This window comes from Galleria mellonella, unplaced genomic scaffold (genome assembly GCF_026898425.1).
Source record: "Galleria mellonella isolate WM207_F2 unplaced genomic scaffold, CSIRO_AGI_GalMel_v1 utg33, whole genome shotgun sequence".
NCBI classification, from domain to species: domain Eukaryota; kingdom Metazoa; phylum Arthropoda; class Insecta; order Lepidoptera; family Pyralidae; genus Galleria; species Galleria mellonella.
The window spans coordinates 3,331,173-3,356,096 of record NW_026442079.1 but is presented as its reverse complement, the minus strand read 5'-3'; the positions used below and the strand labels follow the sequence as shown (position 1 = coordinate 3,356,096).

Genomic DNA, 24,924 nt, shown 5'->3' with positions numbered 1-24,924 from the left:
CCACCGCGTCTCCCACCACTTATATTTTACGGACGTGGAATGTATCTTAAAATATAGGCAAAAATAGAACCAGAGCCCTGCCCTTCTCTTCCTCTCTTAAGCATATCTCATTTATTGCAATAATATGTAAGGTTAGCTGTTTCATAACTACAATAAACTCATCATGCCAAGTACCTAAAGAGCCTGCATTAACCCTAGAACACTAAACTTATTTTTCAACGCTTATTACTAACCTTCGTCGTTTCGACTACGCTGTCAAAAAAGTAGGTTTATAAAATTTTATTGAATAAAATACTTATTTCTTTTACAATATTTGTTTATTACAATCATTTGTTAACAAAAATATAACATTCTTATTTAATTAAATCACATATTTATTACATAATCAGCCTTTTTACTGAGATCATATTTTTCGCTCTAAATAAAGATATTTGTTTTTTTAAGTGCTTATCTCTTAAAAACTAGAAAAAAAACTTTGAAAATGATGTCAAATAATTAAAATTAAAACATCGAATCAACAAAAAAAGTAAAAATTTTGGTAAAAAACTATGAACTAAGACATTTGTGACACATATCAAGTTTGTGTTCACCACACACTGATTTATTGCACTTGTAGCAACTAGTTTTCGTCATCCTTCGTTTTGCTGATGGGCATATGGCACAAATTTTTCTTTTTTTTGCAATAGGATGACCTGTAGCTTCAGTTTCAAGTGTCAAACTCGATCTACTACTTCCTGGCATATTCAAAATTTGTGTAATCGAGTCGCGCAGGCCAGTTTGAAGTGTGGGCACAAGTATACGTTTTTGCATATGTGGCTCGACTAACTTGTGATGCAAACTTTTCAAATATTCACGCCTCGATAAAGGTTTCCTTTTTGCCTCCAAATTGTTAGTTATGTATATAATGTAACTATTTATGAATGCTATATTGAGCATTCCGTAAAAATTGCATAAAGGCCAGCGTCGAGTTTTTCGGCTACAAGATGCAAGAGAGCACATTTGGTCCAACGTATCTACCCCACCTTTGGTTTGGTTATAAAATTCAACCATTGTTGGCTTCTTAGAAGTTTCGTCCATGGTTCCTTCTTCATCACAAGTTGAAAGTAAAAATACTACCTTTTGGGGTTTAGGCTTGTACGAAAGCAATGTGAGTTCATTGTCATAGCAAAAAATAGCAGTACCAGTTTTACGTGTGCGCTTGTTTTGTAACTCTGTCGGTATTTCTCTTTTATTTGATCTTAAAGTTCCAACTAAAGTCAGCTTGTATGGTACTTTTAGTAAGCTTTTAGCCAATGGCACCGAGGTGAACCAATTGTCCATAGTTACGTTCCTATTAGTACCATGTACAGTATGTGTCAATTTTTTTACAAAATATTCCCCGAGTTGCAAGCCATCTGTTTTAGTAAAAGAACCCAGATAGGGCTCTGCGTCTACCATATATTTCGTAGAATTATCTACGAGCATAACAATTTTAATTCCATATTTATTTGGCTTATTAGGCATATAAATTCGAAATGGGCATCTTCCCCTGAAGCCCAGTAACTGTTCATCAATTGTAAGGTAAGAACTAGGTTTGTAGTTTTCTTGACAGGCAGCTATAAAAAGATTCCATAGATCACGAAATGGAGCATAGACATCAGCCTGTCTACGTTGTTGGCGCGTAGACTTATCGTCAAATCTAAGGCAGCTTATTAGAAAGTCAAATCTCTCATTTGACATTGTACTACGGTATCTATTTCCACAAAAAGTAGTATCAAATATCTCCTTTGATGGTAAATGGTTATCTTTCATTGCTGCAGATAATGTAAGAATCCCGATAAGAGCTCTGACCTCACAAGCATCTGTTGGTCTCTGAGTGGCAGTTACATTTTTGTATTTTTCAGATTTTATTACAATCTCAGCATTAGTATAAGTGACAATTATATTTACTATATCATCTGTAATAAAAGACGAAAAGCAACATAAAGGATCTAATTCATTTTTACACATACGAGTGGGGCCTGGTCTAATGTGCACAATGTTTCTTGCGGCTGTTCGGCCTTGTGACTTTGGCTTTAACGATGACCATTTGTGCTTATCTTTTCCGCGAAGTATGTTACGCGATGGTATAATAATCAATTCGTTAGGTTCTTGTGCCGAAGTACCTGGCATCTGTTTTTCAATTGATGCCAAGTCCAAAGACGAAATTTCATCCTCACTCACTGATACATAAGCCGGATCAACCTCGATGTGGTCTTCCTTCTCACTCTCTGACGAATTTTCTTCGTCACTATTATCTTCTAGTAATAGCTGAAGAATCGTATCTAAAATAAAACAATACTACACATTACTTTTATGTTGTAAAAACTAAATAATAAACTTAAAATATTACAAACACAATAGTACAAAATATATCGTTATTACTAACCTTCGTCGATGCGACGAGTCATGGTTGCTGGTCCGGCGCTCACAAATCTCTTAAACAAAAAACACTACCGTCTATCGCGGGGGCACCGGGCCAACTAAGATTACACGAGAGCTACAATGGATGCGATCGCGCACTTAAAATTTACGGCACTTGTTTCGAATTCGCGTCGTCGATTCGACGAAGCTTAGTGATCTAGGGTTAAACAAATCTACTTTGAGAAGCTTTTTAGTGAATTTTACTGTAAATAGATTTCTCAAGAGAGATATAATATCAGAGCTACGATGACATATAAAATATACTAATTGCAGGTATACAATTACAATTCTAAGTGCCAAAATAGACGACTATTATTATATATAATAATAATAGATTATGATATAATATACCAATACACCTACATATATATAAAAGTATGAATTGCTACATGACATAACTTAAGAATGATTTTAGTGACATTATTTATTTATTTTTATTTTTATGTTTTCTAATACTTTATAGAAGATTCTGACGGAGAAAAATAAGAAAATCGCGCAGAAAATTGAATTACAGAAACCTTAAACCACTATTTTAACTTCGCGTATTTGATACTCGTAGTTCGTGCATTTACGTCTATTGGGTTAACTTGTTAGGATTAACTAGTCATATAATAAATAGTTAATAAATATTTGTATTCATATTAGTATTTCAATTAAAATAAGTTTTTGCTCAAGTTTTTTAGTTTTGCTTAAGTTTTTAAGTGTTTGCTTGAAAATTGTTTGACTTATTGTCTATTTAATTCCTGTCAGCAACCACCAGGGCACAATGTATCATATAATAATAATTATTTATATTTATAATTTTAAAGTTATGAATTTTCATAATAATAAATATATACAATATTGATAATCTAAAGAAAGAAGGAAGAGATAAACGGTTTTTCCTTCTATTCTTTTTTATAGAATACTTATTTATAGAATAGCAAGCTTTGATATACTTACTCGTATAGCTCTTAACATAATTATAAGTGTTCGAATATTTATTTAAGTACAAATATAATATTTATTTACTAAAGTTCTGAGTTGTTTCAAAGTTGTTTGTAAATTAATAAAATGTTATTAAAACGTTCCGATCCTTATGTACCTATACTCGTATGTAGGTTTCCAGTCAATTTGTAATTGAACCATATATTTAATCAATATCAACAGCAATACGGAATTGAAACACCTGTTGTCCGTCTGCCTATCTGGCGAAAATGTTGCCTTGTTCATCAAACATGTGTGGACCTTGCGACTTTCTTCGTGCACAAATGAAGAAACGTTGGCTCGTCCGAAAGCATAGCTTCCTAATTATGATCGTTCAATTTCGCATTTAAAATACAGACTTTCCTCTCAAGAGCAGCCACTTTCTCTCCCCTATCATTGATCATTTCGACTCCATTTAGCTCTATAGCCTCGACGATCAATATTTTCCATGCGGGCCATGATGCCCGAGATAGACTCGTGGAATTCTACCTACTCTTTACGCAACTCTCGCGTTTTAGTCATCTTAATAATTTTACTCAGCAAAATTTCGTGACGAAATACGTCACTAGGCAAAGTACCTATATAGACCTCTATTATTTCTGAAAATGTAGACTGTACTGCGCCAACCATATTTAACGATTGGCTAGCCGCAGATTCACTAGAACATTTCTCCAGTTTTACATAGATTGCAATCTATGTAGGTCCAGTTGTTAGTAATTTTACCCTTTTCCGACACAGAAGCGATGATATTTGGGGGAAGAGATTGTTGTAATGAGGAGGTTAGTTCCCATTGCTATTAACATACCCTATTAGGTCGCGGTTGTCCTGGAAACCATCATGACTAATTTATCATCGAATTTGTCATAATGGCTAATAGACCTCCCTTTTCATTCTCACTGGTGCCCCACCAGTGAGAAGAAATACTGATAGCGCAATCGCAATTACCATTCCATTATCATCCATTAAAAAAATAAGCGATGATATTTTGTTCTGCATAAATTACAAGTAGCGACACCTATCAGTAAAAAATGTTTTTCGCATGTCTTGCAAAGCAACATGATAATTTGATTGTTAGCATTATCATAAAATTAATAGTGGTTTGTATTTAAGATACTAGATGGCGCTATATCAGTACTAACATTTACTTGACAAAATAATATCATTCCTCGCAAAATGCCACTCATTTAAATATTTATCAGTTTGTCACTTTAACAGAACACAGTAACTGAATTGGTTATAAATTTATTCATTTGTAGATTTTATCGACTTTCATTTCAATTAAGGGTAGATTTCTTGTCATCAATGGACAAAAAATACTGGATAGACATTGCTCTTTATAGAACCTGAAATTTCGCTATATTTCTAGATAACGCTTATCTTTATATATCTATAAATAGGCTAAATAGGCAATGAATTCAAAAAAATTAAGTACTATTAAAAATAAAAAGAAGATTTTTAGTGGAAATTGTTACTCAAAAATTATATTTATTTCTTAGTTCTTGATATTGTAATTTTTCACTCATACATTGATTTAAATGTCACTTTTACAATGTTAAGAAAAACTGACGCGTTAATTAACTAGATTGTGCTAAATTTAATAACATTTACGTAACTGTATACCATATATTAATTAATTTTTAACATATATTATTTAATTTTTTATACCACAAAGGTGGCAAACTCATACAGCCCGTCTTATAGTAAACGGTCACTATAGCTTGTAGATGCTTGCGACACTAAAGTTGTCACGTGCGCGTTACCGACGCTGAAAAAACTTTAATACATCCTTTTTGAAGAAGCCTGTACAGTTTTGTGTAATAATAACATAATTTTTATCATGAATATTACGATAGGTTGTTTACCACAGTTTATTGCATGCTGAAAATTTTCTATATCTGTAATATCATCCATCTTAGCTACATGAAATAAATGAATATAGTAGTAATATGATGAACGAGAAATACTTTCTTCTATGCTTTAACTAGATAGGTACCTAATTATAGTATAGACGAAAATATTTTTAATCCGTTAATCATAACCTCAAAACAGTGCCATCTATCCAATTTAATCCTAATAATGAGTAGTTCGTGCTGTCATGCATGACTGACTTGAATACTTATCAATATTAAAATCGAATTTTTACTTGTAGCGACATCTAGTACGTACTAGTTATAGCATAGAAAAAAGTCCCCCTCGGGAGCGGCGGGCGCGTCTCGCCGCCGCGAGAAATTACCCGTCGATCTATACGAAATGCTCGCACAGAAGCGCCGTCTTCGTCGCCTATGGGCGCGCACGCGTTGTCCGCGCGTCAAGCGCGATCTCAACTGTTTGGCTGCACAACTGTCGGAGGGGGTGCGGGTGTGGCGTGGGGCCGCCTGGGACAATTTGATCGAACAGGCGACCGATCACGACACCAACCTGCACTGGCTCTGCCGACAGTTGTCAACACGGCCACCACCCGTGTGTCCGTTGCTAGACGCGACGGGCACACGAAGGTACGCAGCCAAGGACAGGGCAGACATTCTAGCCAACCACCTACAGGGGCAATTCCAGCCCCATCCCCTTGTCGTTCCCACAGATCCCACTGTCGTCGAGCACCACGAGCGAGTGACACGGCGCGTAGAGGAATTCCTATCGGGCGAGTCCCCGCCGCTCGCGGGTGTCGAATTCATCTCACCTGCTGAGCTGCGGAGGACCGTGGAGCGCCTCCCCAGGAGGAAGGCGCCGGGCCCCGATGGAATTTCCAACGCCGAGTTAATGCAGCTGCCGCGAAGGTGCCTGGTGGCGCTCACCAGGCTCTTCAATGGAATCCTCCGCACAGGTCATTTTCCAGAGTCCTGGAAACTGGGTAGAGTGATCGTCCTCCCCAAACCGGGCAAGGATCGCCGTTTGCCAGGAAGCTACCGCCCCATCACGCTACTGGCGCACATAGCCAAACTGTTTGAGAGGTTGCTGCTCCGGCGGATGGCCGAACATTTCACTCCTAGGAGCGAACAGTTCGGCTTTCGGTCGGGGCACTCGACCACTCTGCAGCTGGCGCGCGTGCTGCACCATCTGGCCGCCGAGCGCAACCACGGTCGAGTGGTGGTCGGTGTCTTCTTAGACATCGAAAAAGCATTCGACCGTGTTTGGCACGACGGCCTAGTATACAAATTATTACAATATACCAGCACGCCGCCCGCGTATGTGCGACTGGTGGCGTCGTTTCTCAGGGGCCGTAGCTTCTTCGTTTCGGTGGAGGACGCGCGCTCCGACACCCGCCCAGTGGCCGCCGGAGTTCCACAAGGTAGCTGCATTTCCCCGGCGCTCTACGCGCTGTACACGAATGACATCCCTGTCCTGGACAGCCAGCCCTTTACACTGGCCCTGGAACGGGATGTCATGCTCGCTCTGTTTGCCGACGACACGGGATTTTTCACGTCGTCGTACTGGAAGACGAGAGCCGCCGCTCAAATGCAGCGGCAACTGGACCTGCTGCCGGAGTGGTTGGACAGGTGGCGCATGGCCGTCAATGTTGACAAAACGGTCGCGCTACTTGTCCGCCGCAGTCGTACAGCACCGCCGCCGCCCTTAAGGCTCCTTAATAAGGAAATCGCGTGGGAGAGCACCGTGCGATACCTAGGGGTCGACATCGACCGGTCGTTGAGAATGGTGCCGCAGGTGTCGCGTGCCATAGCGCAGGCTCGCGCGGCGCGCGCCTTTCTCCGACCGGTGCTAACTTCCAGGTTGCCGTTACGGACGCGGGTCTCTATCTATAAGACCTACGTCCGTTCACGGTTAACATATGCCGCACCCGCTTGGTATGCACTGTGCTCTCCGACGCTTAGGCGCCGGCTGCAGGCCCAGCAAAACATCGCTCTCCGCTTGTGCACGGGAGCGGGCAGATACGTCCGTAACGACGTTATCGCCCGCGGCTTAGGGGTCCCAACGGTGGAGGGTTCGTTGTCGACATGGCGAGCAAAATGTTCGCCCGTGCCGACAACGGACACCATCAACACTTAAGGGGCCTCGCGCCGCTGCATGCGCGTCCACCGGACGGCCGTCCCACGCCTAGGGACCTCCTGTGCACAGGCGAATAGTGATCGTGATTGCCTCGTCTACCAGTACGACGACTACCTACCCTTTTCCCCATTTCCCTTCTTCTTTCTCATTCCCTCCTCTCGCCCGTTCCAAGTGTGTAATTATATCCCCCGCGTCCAAGCGGGGGGAGGGTCGACACACTTCTTGTGTCGACCCTTACTAACACAACTTATTTATCACTAACACCTATTATATATATCTGGGAGCGGGCGAGAGGGGAGAATTACAATTATTAAAAAAAAAAATATATATATATATATTATAAAAAAAAAAAAAAAAATATTTATATATACAAGAAAGAAGAAGAGGCCACAACAAAGAAGACACCACGCCGGCATACACAGACCACCAGTGTATGCCGGCTCAAAACCCAGCGACCCGGAGGTTGTTGCCTCCGGAGATGCAGCCGGGGTAAAGGGGTTTACCCCGAGACCCCTACCTCACCCGCCTACACTATTAAAGGCGGGCAAGAAGACCCGGATTGATTGATTGAAAAAAGTATTTTATGTTCATCATATTACTATTATATTCATTTATTTGATGTAGCTAAGATGGATGATATTACAGATGATCATGCTTGAGATTACAAAATTTTGTTATATAATATATTGTCAGTCCATTATTTGATCATCTATCTTATAATATTATTATATTTAGTTTATTACTTCAGTTGCGAGCACTTAAAATCTCAAGACATGTCAATTGTTGGATTTCGGAAATAGTTTGTATAATTTTAAAACTACAAAGTTTAACAACAATTTTGTTTCGTATCGTTGTCGAGACGTATTTGTAACGTAATGTAGAGATATCGTCTACTGTTAAGGCGCTACATTCCTAAAATGTTATATTTAAACTTATTTAATAAAATTCGATCAACAAAAGTATATTTATTAAAATTCAATTCTTAAATTATAATCTTTGTGTTTGAAGTTAATTTATTTGAATTACAAGTTACATAAATTTATTAAAGAAAAAGTGTCTAAAATTTTATAAAAATCGATATCCCACCAAAAACGATAAACAGATTATCGAAATTCATACACGAAATTATAACTGAAATATTTTTCTTTAATCTGTGCGTTTAATTTTTAATTGAACCAAAATTTTGAAGCGAAAACCAATATAAACTTATATTAAATACGTATCGGAGAATTGAAAAGGGGCTTTGTAGGGGACGCGAGCGGCATTTTGCCGCTGGTACTCAGATGGAGAACTTGTATCGCAAAATGTCAGAAAATCTGTTACAATATTTTTGATTTTATTTGAGCGTACACTGAATAGTTGCACAGACCAGAGAGTAAAATTTTGAGAAATAAGTTTGACGCGTATATTACGTATCGACATATATAGGCCATTTCACGTTTAATAGGTATTACATGTATTTATAAGTTATAAATGAATATATAATTATAGCTTTTTTTGTTATTATTAAGTTACATACTAGCCGTTTGTTTACTATATTGTACGCGTCAATTTAAAAGTAAGAAAATCAACTAAATATATCATTTTTAGATGGCGTAACAAACGTACTGATAGACGGGCATACCAAATTTCTAATAAATGTTAATATCTGTTGGTCTTATTAAAATCTTAAATATTTCGTACTCTGTAAAGGACTTGGTATGAAGATATATATAAAGTAGTGTGCATATAATAAGTGATGCTGTATAGAATATCTAATAAAAATTAATTTTAACTTTGTTTTTAAAAATCATGAATAACATTGACCATTTATTAACATGTATTTATTATTTATAATAGTATGATTTATGAACAAAATACTAGGTTTTTAACCGCCTTCAAAAAGTAGTAGGTTCTCAATTCGGTTATTTTTTTTTTATATTTGTTACCTCACAACTTCATCAGTTTAAAACTAATTTCAAAACTTCTTTTTTTTTGTCTGTAAACATTTACTTACAGATTAGTTCCATAAGTTTATCAAAATTGGCCAGTAGTTTGGTTTCAAAATCAAAATAACTGGTTTTGCCACAACTGACACTTTTTTCTTTGTAGAACATAATCTTTAGTTATTGTGAATTGATATAATATTTTAAATAAGATCGCTTTTGAAACGCGTTAACTGGCTTCATCACGATAGAACAGTTGACTTGATATTATCCTAACAATCCAGGTAGGTATGCAGTTTTATACATTAAATTTAAATTTATAGGATGTGTATTTAGGATTATTTATATATTATTCATACTAGTTGTTAAAATGTCAGAAGGTTATAAAAAGACGTGTTATTATATTTATAATAGTAATTAGCGACTAGCCCCGGTTTCGAACTAGTAAACAGTATTTTATTATTATTTTATTTGGATCGATAGATTTTACAACTTTATATTATAATTACAACAATATTAAGCGTAAGTTAGCGCGTGTTGGTTCATTTTTGTTTTAGTTATAGCATTATTATACCCATCGAAAGTTTTAAACAAAAGGTCCTATTCAAATAGTTTAAAGAGATGTATACATGTATATAATCATCCTTGATTATGAAATTATTTACTTTGATAAGTATTAATACTATGATAGTAATATCATCTTCTTTCTATTCTACCCGTATTTCGATTGACTTAAAAACTAACTAAAACGGTTATTGTGATCTGACTATAATAGTTAAATATATAGCCTCGCAGACATTTTTGTGGATAATGATAAGTACTCAAAAATATTTAGTACATTATTTTGTGTCATCGAAAGTTTTTACAGTGCACGCCAAATAATTACTTTTATAGACAAAATATCTTGGATTATATCTATTACAATTTTTGTAGAGTTTTTAAATTTAATATATGACCTATGTTACTGGTACTAATAACTTTAGATGAAAGAATTATTAAAATCATTTAAGTACTTTTTATATTATCCATTTCAATCAAAACGATAAAATCTTTGTTATAATATTAGTTTAGATCATGATATAATAATATTGCAATGGTATCTTTCAACTACCGACTGACAAGTAATAGTTTTTTTTTTTTGTAACCTATACTTCTTTGTACTTACATCACGAAAAGTTTTGTTTAAATGCAATAATAAATGCAATAATCAATTTCTAAGCTCTTTTATTCAACAAAACATCTGTATAAGTGAAATCTGAAGTGCTCTTTGTCATTGCGATAATTCTTAGCGGTTAGCGGGAGAAAAATGGCAAAGTCACGCCCATACGCTCAAGATCAAGAACAAATGAATCGCCTTAAGAATTAAATTCATATCAACATTTAACTTATATTACATTACCTAATTACCATATTTATTATATTATTATATTACACTTTTATGTATATAATTGTAACATAATTAAATTTGTTCGGTAATGGTCGGTATATATTTTAACAGGCTCTCACAGATATCAAATTTCATTTGCAATTTTAAAGTCGTTCAGCTTAAACTTCTGATTAGAGCAACAGTCATCGTAATATTTAAATAACTTTATAAACTTTTATATTTATTATGTTATATATTTATTATCACCTATTAGGCCAATTACATTATAGATGCCGTATTCGTATAAGCCATTGCATGTCAACTCGCAAATAAAGCTAATTTACTGGCAAACGGTGAGGGAGGTGAATAATTTAAAAGTTACATTAAGGCGTTTACTCCCTGAGGAATATAAAATGTTATGGACTCAACATTAGGTAGTAGGATGTCGGTGTAATTCATATGTATGTATGCCACAAATGAACCGAGTATGGGGCTAGAACATTGGACCTATGGGATCGCGTATAACTTTATCTCAATTGCCTATAAATCTCGACTGCTCCACTTGCTTTTGTATTTCATTATTTTTATTTCATAAAATATACAAGTGAAAATATATAATGGATATAAATGGATACGAAAATGACAAATGGCAAGGAAGAGGCATCGCTTTTTTCTTATACGGTTTCACAGCCAAATGGCAATAACGGAACCTTTATAAGATTGTAATTCGTTGTCATTCGTTTCAAGTGCCTGCCTTTAAAGATGAAGTTTGTCTAAGCGAGGGAATCCTCTTTTTTCTTCTACTCTCCAATTAAAAAACATTTTTCAAACCATACAAAATAATAATAAAATAATCAAATTACAAACGTCATTATAAATGCCATACGCAATCAAATACGCAATATAGAAACTCAAACACCAAGAAAAAAGGTTAAGTGCGAGATGAATCCCTATGTCGAGTGTTCTGTACACAAAATAATCTCTGAATAATAGGATTCCGTTTTCTTCGAATAAAAAAATGTGAATGTGTAGGTATGAGATAAAATTACCTTATGTACTTACGTGTTTATTTTTTATTATATGAAATAGTCGTCTTACAATTATATATATTTTTTTATCATAACTATATTTATTACTGGCCCGCGAATTCAATTTATGTTTATTTTCTTTATTAGATGGACAAAATCGCATCACAATGATTACTTTGCAGCATAAATTAATATAATACTTATAGTTTGCCGGTGATATTATTAGAAATATATAAAATTAAAAATCAGTCAAAATTGTACCGTTTATAATTTTTACTATCGGAATTACTCTAAATATCGGGAATATGTACAGCAATAAAAGATCTAGAAGCTTATTATAAACGTTTAAAGCCTAACAATATTACAAATTAAATAGAGTTGCCCTTAGTCAGAGTAGCACAAATAATACGAGCCAGTTTGTAATCACGTAACTAAAATCTGTCAAGTTTTTATGTACGTTAGTGGAAAATCTACAAATACAAAATCTGTAATACCATCATCTGCTCTATTATTTATCAGTATTTAACCTATAAGCCAGAATTAATCTTATCAATAAAGCCATCTCTTGTACTTATACTATAGCTTTTTAATATTTATTAATAATTCATTTAATATTGATGCAATAAAGTGTTCTATAAATTAATAAACTGTAAACAATTTGATTGAAGGTTATATAATCTCTTGTAATTAAGTCATCTTCTAAAATCTAAAGACAACAAAAAGTTCAGGAGGTCATAATAATTTTGCGTAAGTTTCTCTTCCTGCTTTAAAATTGCTAATGGTCAAGAACATAGTTATAAATGCACCTAAAATAATAATAATGATTTATTCTAAGCAGTAACATTAAGTTTTATTTTGAAACAAAAGTTAAGAACAATAAAGAGAAAAAACGGATAATAACTATTGTAAATACAATCTATCCAATGTAATTATATTGAGATACAAATTTTGTTACCGATAAAATCATTCGTTATAATAGAACCGATATAACTATACATGATAAAGTCATAGTAGTACATATAGTCGATATAGCAATCCTGAATATATAAAGCATACAAAACTCTATTGTATTGTCGTTGTTGATTCATTGTTATGAAAATGATAATGAAAAAAATTTTGTGTCTTATCGTCATTTATATTCAACCATATTTGGCTTAGGCTCGCATAGTTGAACGTTTTACCCTCATAAAAAGGGAGATATATATTTCTAATATAATAAAATTGTAACTAGACAATATCTGGTACTATGATTAAATAACTTTGCCGTGTACTTTTAGTCGAAGGTTTCATGTAGATTTTTCCATACAAATTTCATGTTTCATTATCTTAAAAAATACACACATTCACACAAAACCAGTTTTTAATCCAAATTCTACATGCTAAATACTTATAAATCCAAATGACAGCTTGATCCATAGTTTAGTTTTTAATCTTATTCTTATTAAATTCATTTTATAATTTGCCGATCTTTATGCGCAAATATATCAGCAATTAAGATACTAAGACTAAAGATACATATACTGTTGGTCTTGGAAAAAGCACGCTATAGATTTGTGGCATTACTATTTCAAGATTTGATAATTTGCAAATGAATGAGATAATTTAGTTAACATCCATAATGCACCACTTTGCATAACAGTTACGCGCGGACTTCGCCTCAGATGCGGGGACGCCGCTTATTATTTGTTTTATTTTCTCTTATCTATTTGGGAAAACATTATTATATAGGAATAATAAACAATAATTGTGATTTAGATATTTCAAGTCCCAATGCTTTACATGAAGTATGTGTTACCCCGCGGTTGCATATCACTAATTTCCAGAAAATATGGAGTCCATCACATTGCTACGATTACTTCCGACTAGATCTCCTACTCTTATTATTATTTTTATTCTTACATTGACCTATCTTAAAGGTATTCAGATGTTAATTGTTTTATATAAAAAAAAAATAAACGAAAGAGTATAGCTAGGAATTCTTCGAATTTCATCGTACCTTTTGTATTATAATATGTCGTAACGCAACCACTATCTTTAAAAGTAAAGAATTTAAATTATTTTGTGAACAATATTCAATACTTATTTTAATCTTTTATAATGCTTATTACATGTCTGAGTCAAATAAAGTTGAAGGCTATAATCAGTCAATACAAACTTGTCTGGCAATTTAAGTGGACGAAAATCAGAGGGGCTAGTGTCTAAGTTCCTTCCTTAGATGCAACTCACATTAGATAGTATCAATATCGCACTTGCTTAACTTTTATACTTTCTAGGTCGTGACATCACCACTGACGGTATATCGCTCTCAATTAAAGATGACCTAGCAGATTCATTAGATAACTTAGACCTAAGTAACAAGGATAGCAAGGCAACGTCTTTAAATGAGTTGGCTGATATTTACCAGCGTGTAAGTACTGCTTTGATCAAAGCGTATAAACAAAACGCAAGTCAATATAATCTACGACGCGGCGCAAGGAATTAAAATTGAACGTAGGGGATATCATACGGCGAAAACATTGTACAGTAAAAGGCAGCTTAAATAAACAATCTGTAGATTTTTTTTTTTAATAACTAATATATACTAAGTACAGTTAGTGTAGCAAATTTTTTTACATCAGTTTAGCATGTTATCTTCAAAGTTTGTAGTTTATCTTAGGATATGTACTGCTTCTTTTACCACCAAAGAGAATAACATGCGAGAAGGATAATTTTCAATTATTTAAAAGCGACACCCTTTCTAAAAAACTTTTACTTCTACACATTTTAAGTGATTTTCTCTTGCTCGGCGTGAGCTACAGTTACGCTCTCTAGCAAATTTATTTTGGAATTGACAAATATTTTGAAACTCGGCAATAATGGTCTGGTTCCGCAAGTAATTTATAATTTATAGACTCTTTGTTGTTCTACAATGAACCCCACACAAGGCCATTACGTGCATTCACTTAAGCCAGTATATTATTATAAGATATATCTATGTACAATTTATTATACGTGCTTATTATTAATGTTCTGTCACACAAAGCATGTATTTTCTCTTAAGATAGTTTTTTTTTTAATAGTGTTTAGTAATACATGAGTCATTTGCTTTATTAGTTATATAAGTATTTATGAGTGGAATATAGTAGAATATGTACTTCACGTTGTATTCTAAGAAATTAGTTACGTATAGACAGACATAGACAGTAATATACTGTGTCACTTTCATACTGATTGTGTTCTCTTAGGTTAAGTAAATATCTACATGATGTACTAATAAGTCAGTATTAGGATTGGTTCATCATAAATTATTCTGGTTTACTTTAACTGTTTTTTTTTTCTTTAGGTATAATTGTAGAAAAAATTATAACTACACGTAGAATCAATTTTTTTTTTAATTGCATCGGCTGTCTCTATTGACCTGTAGTTAACCTCTTTGCTCCCAAAGAGGATACTGTCCTGATATTTAATTATAGTAGAAGATTTGATTTTGATTCTTCTTATACAAATTTCATGTTGCATTGTCTTGAAAAATACATGCAATTAATCTAAAATGAGTTTCTGATCTAATTTCTACACACTAAATATGTCTAAATCCAAATCTTGCTTGATCCTTAATTCAATTTTAGAACTAAATCTTAATAAATTCATTATATAACTTAACGTTATTTATGCGCAAATATCTCAACAATGGCGTTGGTTTTGGGAAAATGCATGCTATTAATTTGTGGTATTACTTTTTCAAGATTTGATAATCTGCAAATTAGTAACGTTATTTTGTGGACGATGGGGAACAATTAGGGATGTACCGCTTTGGATAACAGTTACGCGCGTTTCCGTTCATTATATTTTTTTATATCTATGTATTTGGAATGGTTTCTAAAGCTACATTGAATATGAACTCATTATTATTTGGTAAATTCTTTATTTTAATGCAAATATACAATAATCGTATATCTCACGATTAATATTTCAAGTTTCAATCCTTTCCACGGATTCGTGTCATTCCGTTGTTGGTCATCACTAATTTACAGAAATTGTGAAGGCCATTACATTTTTACAATCAATTACAACCAGTTTTCATCGTGTAGTCTCGCGTGCCTCACATCGTCCTAATCGAACGATCCGTTTATTCATGGTAGATCATGTTACTGCGGACATTTGTTTTATTATATGAATTGAATACACTTGCTTCATAACATATGTGTATAAGGTGAAGTACGAGTGTATATTTATATATTCATTAATAAGTTATTATTAATAAATTGATATTAAAATAAATTATATTGTATTTTTTAATACATTGTTTGATAAAATACCAGAGTGCTATACGAATACAGCGATAGTCAGGTACCCTTGACAAACGCATTGGAAAGTTTTTTTTTTTTATTAGAAGCAATCCAATCGTTAAAGGCATTCATAACGTGTGTTTGTCTCATATTCATCCAATCTTCCTGCGTATATTCAATAACTATAGAAACGTTTTTAATCTTCATAATGCCAGGTAATCTCTTTTTGTAGATAGGTACATAGACCTAATCACAGAGCTAGGTATATTCCGCAGTTAGTTCCCGGCAACATAATTACTACATGACAAAGAAGCTCGCAAATAAGCTTACTACAGAGATACCTTGTCACTCAATACCCTTACTTATGGGAAGCTCAGCTGGTCTTTGCGAGCTTAGTACGCCCGAGTTGCCAACGACTGCTTTTAAATTTTTCTCTTCAGGTGATTTTACTGTATTGAACATCTTTTAAAATTTTCTTAATTAATGCAAATTATCTTTATAATCTGAAAAACTCATCGTGAATCAATGTCAGCTATACGCTTATAGGTAAATTCTTGAAGCTTATGTGTTACCATGACAACAGCAAGCGTTTATGTATAGTCGACGATGGACTACATCTAATTACTAAGATTTTCAGGACTGCATACACTATACGTTTGTGGTACAAAAAAAAGGTATTATAAATATAGTAGGTTATATTAACTCTATGGTATTACAATACTATACAAACTATTTAAGGTTTTATTCCGTATATAAAAAGGGCAATAAATAAAGAGAATAAAGTCTTTAGTGAATATCGATCGATACCTACTGCCAATAAATGACGTGACATTCAGACATGAGATAATTTAAAAAAATACATTAAAAATATTTAAATTTGAAACGTAAATTCGTGTGTCAAACAGATTTCATTTTACAGATTTAAATTTGGATAGTATTATATTATTAGTATTATTATATATAGTATTAGTATTAGCTCAACTGGTTAGAGTACTGGCTTTAGCATGTCGTCAAAGGTGTTGGTTCAAATCCTACCTGCTTCGAAAGTTTTTAATCACGCAATAATTATTGGAATATGATTATTATTATAATACATAGTAGTAGTTAATAATAATAGATATAATTATTATATATTTTTTATTTTACTTTTTCAATCTTTTATTTCCTGATTTGTGAATATCTTGTATCCAAATAGAATAATAAAGAACATATAAAAATATTATGACTGTGGATTTCTCGAATAGATACAATGTGAGGTAGTTAGAGATGGTATGAGTGGTAGTATTATAGTGACTGTAACACACCCTTCTTATCTAGCTCATGGCGAACAACGCCAAAATGTGAACAATTGGAAATTCAAGTGGCAACAGCCGAGCCTACCGTTATGTTTCAGATTAATTAGATAGAACGGGTTCAATTTTCGAGAAATCCAACTAAATTCAACCCCTTTTCAATTACTCTGCATTTCATATCCCATTCATTTCCTTTTCTCATCAATTATGAAACGCTACCCTAGATTTTACTATCTTACTGGCTTAAGAGGCTAACTTTGATTTCAGTTAATTATACCTTTACCTTTATCGGAAAAATTAAAATAAAATCTGCTACTGGGAGTTTTTAAAAGGCCTTAATGGTAGACGCTAGCTTTTAACATGGTTTATCAGAAAATAACTTTATATGCACTCCTAACAAGCATGGCAAACGATATTAATTTTTTAAAAGGTCCTACAAACGTGTATTTTGTAAGCTGAAACGCAATTTTACGAGGCTCTTCTTTTCAAAAACTGATTGTTACGACTATATTGTTGGAAGTCTCACACAAAAAGATTGTCAACTAGATTAATAGTAGTAACAGTTGCTATAGACAGTGGCAAGCCTAGAATTTAAAAACAATTTAAACCAGACATAATCATGCCTATATATACACCCTGGTTTTTATGTCAAATCTGACTTTTTGTGACATAGAATAAACCGCCCCTTCTTATACTGTGGGTGTTATAAGAGGCGACTAAGGGAATTTGATGTGTCGAGGAATGGATCGCAACCAAAAGTAAACTGCGGTTGAAAACCCACCTGGTCAAGCATGGCAACTACTGGCAAAAACCCTCCTTTATGGGAGAAATCTATGTTCAGCAGTAGATGGTTAATGATTAATACAACGGAGATGCTTTTTTAGCTATTTGGTGAGTCGCAAGCTATAGTAGAAGAAATGGATATAGCAAAATATTTCACCTTTAGCACTTCTCGTGAATTACTGTTGTTCTTTTTAGAGTTTTTCTTTTTAGACTTTGAAAGAGTTTAAAGGCTTAAAGGGTGTGATATGGCAGTGAAATTACAGGGTACAAAGGTATAATTTCTTACTTCTTAAGAATGGCAATGCATGGAGGGTTTCATGAGCGAAACAGTATATGATATTATGTCCATGGTACTGTTCATGTCTATAGGTGACGATTACCACTTTCCATCAGGTGGGCCGTCAGCTACTTTGCCTTTGCATGTTGTAAATCTTTATCGAATTAAACAAAATTAAAAAAATAAATCTTAACTGTGCAATTGTGAATCCATTCAACGGAAAAACTTGTGGTGTAACAACGAGTGAAGACCTTCGACTTAATATCCCATAAGGCGCATCCTATCCATTCCAGCGTGAATTAACGTTTCCGAAACGCCTCTGATGGTGTAAGGTGTATATCATAAAAGAACTATTTATAATTATATTATTATTATACTGGCAGAGTACGATACGATTTCATCGTCACGATATAATTAAAAACTCTCACTCACTAAATATAAAAATTATTGTTACTCTACTACAACAATAAAATAAGTAGACATGATGATATTGTCAGAAAGCGAAGCGTTCTGCATTTATTTGAAGCGAATATTTTGTGCTCTTGATTAAATACACCTAGTTTTTAAAGTGATGTTTACCAGGATTTTTTAAAATAAAAGACTTTGAAGCGTTTAACGAGTATAATGAAAAATTAAAATATTGCGTATTACATTGCAGTCTCTTAGCAAGTAAGTTATAAAAATTTTAAGTTTAAAGGGCAAATTTACCGTAAATCTTTCGGCATCATAATTGATGTTTTCGCGATGAAGTGATGAACAACGTTTGTAATTAGTAAGTAACGCAAAATTGTCGAAGTGTCGCTAGAGAAAGCGCCTAATTAAACGCATGAGCAATATTTTACTCACATAATATTTTGAGGCATTTTGCTAATGCTATATCAAATGTATTTAGTAATTTACTTCTTTATAGATTACTGTTACTATTTAGCAGTCTGAATGTTTTTATATTAATACACACATCTATACACACACACACGCGTGCACACACACACACACACATCCATACATACACACACAGAGACACACATTTTATTTTCTTTTGTTTAGTCGTTTTCTTTAATTTACATTTTAACCTTACTTAATTCTAACTGTACCGAGTCTCTGGGTTGATATTTGTGAAGAAAATAAATCTTATCTTAATATAGATAATATTAAAGAGAACTTCTAAAATTATAGGGTACGAATCTATAACATCTTTTATAGCAACATACTCGCATAAGTGAAGCAATGGGAGTGCTAGTATAATTTAGGATTACATTTGTATTTAGGTGGGCTAAGACATATTATATCTTGTAAATTGTTTAAGTGATCTTTTCTCCAAAAATACAAGGTGAATGGGACGCATCAACAGTAAAGTACTATAAATAGATTATGTAGACGAGTATCTACTATAATAGTAGGTACTATTACTTATGATTACATTGAACTTGTTTAAAGTCAATATTAAATAAAATAAAAAAAAATCTTTGTTTGCGATCATTATTTTAATGCCAGTGTCATAAATGTAGTTTTATACAAAATATCAATCACATTTTTTTACACAAACCCTACCAAAACAGATGACAAATTTCATCTTTAATTTTGTTAAATTCAGTAAGAATTTTTGCTGTACGAACAGAGATTCCTTATAAGTGATTAAAGGTCATCCATGCCAGCTGATTTATGGCCCTTATACTTAATAATATATGATACAATGCACTACTTCAAAGAATAGTTGAGTAACAAACGACCTCTGTAAAAAAGTTATAGCCGATCCAATGAAAATGTTGTGAAGTACACTTTGAAATCCTATAAGCTGACAAAGACAATTGACATTTACGTGCTTCGGCGTCGACTCGACACCGATAATCACAACACATACTACTAGTAACAATTCTGTCTATATCAATATGCCGCTTGTTAAAATCATTTAATTACTAAAAAGTAAATTAGTGCACCACGTCTTTTTGAAGGAATGGACACCGACTTCTTACTAGACAGATAAAAGATCGTACAATCAGTCAAATACCTAAAATACATTTAAACCATGTTAATTAACTCCAACTTATTACTTTATACTCTTAATTTTTTATGAAATACATCCGCTTAGTTGTCACGAGCGTGCAATTTATCTATGTTCCTCTTCAGTACGTAGTACGTCATACTACATCTATGGTTTCTCTCAATCCCAGCGATCAAACAACCTATTTGCACAGTAATTAACCTAGGTAATGCAGACTGCCTCAAACGTCGTTCTACAAAGTCTTTGTAGTCTATGTCCCAGCCTCTTCATTCTAATTCCATTTTAAAAATCTGCACTCTGTACTCTATATTTAACGTTATTAATTCTCTACGAGAATCAAGACTCATGAACTTATTTCTTTAAAATGAATATTCACTATTTAATAAATTGTAATAAAATACATCTTAGAAGTAAGAAATAGCACTTGAATTCAACAAATATAAATAGCTTTTAGCGAATCTTCTACGTGCAAGCAACAATAACTCGGAATAATTGGAATTACCGAAGCTTGTTCCGTCTGCTTCGCAAGTCATAGAAAGTTATTACTACATTCAATTCATTATTTAAAACTTGATATAACAAAATAAATACTAATTGTGAAGTAATCCTTTAATAATTAGGTAAACCTTAAATTTGATTTAATGAAAAATGATACGGGACAAATTGTATCCGGGCTACAGGGATTTATGCAAAACAAGCTGTTTATCGCGGCTTCGCTGTTCTCATGTTCCCGTGAGAATTTTAGGATTTTATTAGAAGATTTTAAAGAAGGAAAATTCCTGTACTGGATCCGAAAATTTTTGGATATGCTTAAATTTTTTAAAGTATTAAACATTGTTGTAACCTTTTTTATTATAAAAAAATATCAAAAACAGGCTTTTAAAATAAATGAACATTTTATAATTTCCAAATGCACGCAATGAATAGTGTATGAATTTTTTTCTGCTGATAATTTATGTTAGTACCAAATGGTATTACAATCATTGCTCGTCATTTTCTTAGAACTTGGGCCTGAGTTTTCTTGAGCTATGTCATCATTTGTTTTGTCATTTGCTATTTCTTTATCATATACTAGCTATATCCAACGGCTTTACCTACGTGAATCAGTATATAAAATACCCTATCTTTTAAATTGGAATATAATCTTTTCATGTTCCAAATTTTATTCAAATTTCTTTAGTAGTTTTTGTCTGAAAGAGTAACAAATATCTATTCATCCTCACAAAATTTCGTATTAATAATAGTAGTGGGATTCACCAGATATATAATGGTTAGTATTGTTAACGGGGTATTGCAATTTATTCTCAATTCCAATCCTGAGATTGGGATAAGCATAAATTACAAAAATAAAAAAATAAAATGCAATAAAGAAACTTGTCGACTGTACCATAATGTTGTAGCATATAATCTCATTACTTTAATTTCTTGTTGTATTTATTTCTATTTTGATATAATTTTTATGTTGTACACAATACGTCTACGTTCATAATTTACTTTAAATAGATATTCATGTCCGAACTTAATATTTCAAATACCTATATAAACAATGGCATACCGGTACTTAATTTATAGTTTTATATTTGATAATATTAATATAATTATATTTTAACAAATTGAAAAAGTCTATTTTAAACAAAATATTGATTTTAATTTTAATTCCAAAGTTAACACGATAAGAAGAAGTTCTATTCGTTTTATACAAACAAGATGTCGTTACTATTTTCATCAGGAGAGTCTACCTGATAAAAATACATAGTAACCATCGAATCGAACACATGAATAGCGTCATGAACGTCACAGAATACGCTGTGATGTTCAGGTTACCACTCACGTGTTCCTAAGTACTAGGTGTTATTATTTTATACTGTAATTTCACTGCTATATCCTAAACTTCAAATAAAAATACAATTATGCAAATACAGTATATAACAGAATTACAAGAGGATAGAGGTACCCACGCAGGGGGGAAAGGATTGTTAGTCATGAGGTCTAACTGCTCTCTTGCTAGCAATATACCCTATCAGATCGACCTCCACGCGATTTCCCCTGGAAAGTATTGTAGTTAATAATTGATGAATTCATCATTATAGTCTAACTAACCTGCTTACATCCTCACTTATCTTTATTTACTAGTGCCTTGCCAGTGTATACCAATAGCGCAGGTGGGGTCACTATTTCATTTTCACCCAATTATAAAAAAGTACTCATGCAGACGATTGTTAACCACCGACGCAAAAAGTTTATATAGGTAGTAAGAATTTGGCGTATTTATGTGTCTGTTTGTGGCATCGTAGCTCCTTAACGAATAGATCGATGACGATACGATTTTTTGTTTGAAAGCTGAAGTCATCGAGACGGTTCTTAGTTACAATTTATGAGTTATCATCATCTCTTTTTATAAGTTTGTGTCGGGGCTTTTTTAATTGTTAAATAAATTTGTAGTTAATATATATATTATGTAAAGAAATATCTTGACTCTTAGCGCTCTTGATGCTACGTAATAACGTAGCGTCAACAGCGTAGCGAACACCCAATGTTTTTTTTTTATGTATAGCGTATAAAAAATACGAATTAATGCGTACTCGTTCTATCAAGCTAAGGTCAGTCTTATTCCACCGGGAGTTTAAGGCAGGGCCATCGTCTATCCTGGGGCTTGAATTATATTTGTATTATCTTCTACCTGCTATTATTCATTATTTATGCAGTAAGTTATGAACATTTGTCTATGTTATTCATAATTTGAAAATAGAATATCCACAAATTTAAATGAAACAACGGTAATTATTATTTTCACATGAGAAAATAATAAAATAATGAGCTAAATAACTAGAGGATCAGCCGTACAGAGGCAATCAACATGTTTGTGACTGACATACTATCATTTATAATAGTCTCGTTGAATAGCAAAACGGCCAGCGAATGTCAGACTTACAGATTACGTTGATTCATATGTGCGTGTTGGCTTTATACGGTTAATACTCTATTACTCTAATTATTTTAGCCCATCTAATCTAGTTAATTTGGATAATATCCTCCATACTATTATAATAGTAAATTGATATACGACTTTAATAAACATTTGGTTAAAACAAATAAATAGTTACCGTTACTTGTTAGAATTTAATTTTGAACAATAAGATAATATTATTTTCCTTATTGTTCAAAATGGCATTCTATTTTAATATCGTTCAGAAAATGAAAATCCGCAAAACATTCACATTATTTAATATTCATTTTTATCGCAGTAGATGGTTAGCGGGGTCTATGCATTCATTTTTATTCGTTTGTATTTTTACAAGGCGTTTATTTTACTGAACCATTACAAAAATGTGCCGACAAAATGAATTGAAATAAAAATATTTTAATATCAGCTTCCACTGTATATCTATCTATCTATATGTATTCTTTTTTATGAATATCGTAAATGCGAATTCGTGTTTTTATCTTAAATTTACATATAATTTTACGTAGGATTCAGCATGAAGAACACAGATGATCATTTATGTCCTTCATTAATTCATTGACATGATCATGCCAATGTATTAACGGACTAGTAATAATAATATGTGGGTAACCATGTATAATTCAATTTTATTTGAAAAGCTTAGGTCAGTATAAAATGTTTTACGTTGAATATATTTCAGGAGCAATGCACAAATATGTACACTTGTATAATTTGCTTGCTCGAAATACTCCTTTGAGTATTTCAAGTGGTCAAATCTTGTGGTAACCCAAGTGTATACCGTTCATGCGACACCAATCTACATAGCCAGAATTCAGTATAACTCTGAAAATATAGTTATTTACTCAATTAAGTTTATACAGTAACTGACTTATTAACATATGGAAAACATATGGGAATGGTTGTTTCTATAATAAACTTGTACTATTAACAATTATAAAGCGCGCATCAACAGCCTGCGTGTAAAAGTACGCATCCAACATTGTAAAATAGTTTAAACTTGTACTGTTTATATATGAGTATGAATACTTTAATAAGTGTTCACATAGTTGTTCGTTTGTTAAGCCACAGTCAGCAGAGATGAAAATTTATGGTTAGCATACTTTTAATTTTTAGTACATTGACGGAAAGAACATAATATGTCGTCAATAAGAAGTAAAAATGTAATACAAGTGTCTGGAAAAAGCAACAGCTGAATTTGTACTTTATTTTAAACTAAAATTATTTTCCGAATAGATAATAGAATAAAAAATGACTATTCAAAAATGTTTTTATAATATTTAAATTCATTCGAATAAAGATTATTATTTTCTTTCTTTTACCACTCCTGTACATCGTCAGGATGTATTAAGAGGTGATTAAGGTAACAAAGCACAATATGTTCAAGAGAAGAAAAATTGGAAATAAAACTCTATGCCAAACCGCCAGCCAGCCTAATAACAGTATACTATAATCTTTTCTTCTGTGGAGATACTTTTACTTAGTAGTGGGACATTTATTGGCTGTTAATTGTAAATTTAATTGAATATTTACATGAAAGAACTGAATAATTAAAAATTTAGTTCTGCAAAAACGAAACAACACAAAATTGCTATCAATGCAATACAATCGGTT

General features: G+C 33.0%; 1 protein-coding gene across 1 annotated transcript; it reads right to left on the bottom strand.

Annotated features, from left to right (window-relative positions):
- Positions 1-221: 221 nt before the first annotated feature.
- On the bottom strand, positions 222-2,497 carry LOC128201052 (piggyBac transposable element-derived protein 4-like). Its single transcript, XM_052896597.1, has 2 exons — positions 2,408-2,497; positions 222-2,303 (listed from the first exon to the last, which is right to left on the bottom strand). Exons 1-2 carry the CDS (start codon positions 2,427-2,429, stop codon positions 547-549), a joined length of 1,779 nt encoding a protein of 592 aa, XP_052752557.1. The 5' UTR covers positions 2,430-2,497; the 3' UTR covers positions 222-546.
- Positions 2,498-24,924: the final 22,427 nt, after the last annotated feature.

Excerpts from the sequence above, each read along its gene's own strand:
- LOC128201052 (XM_052896597.1), bottom strand. The coding sequence starts at position 2,429 with ATGACTCGTCGCATCGACGAAG. Across the intron at positions 2,304-2,407 it reads GACTCGTCGCATCGACGAAG|ATACGATTCTTCAGCTATTA; the intron begins GTTAGTAATAAC and ends GTTTTATTTTAG.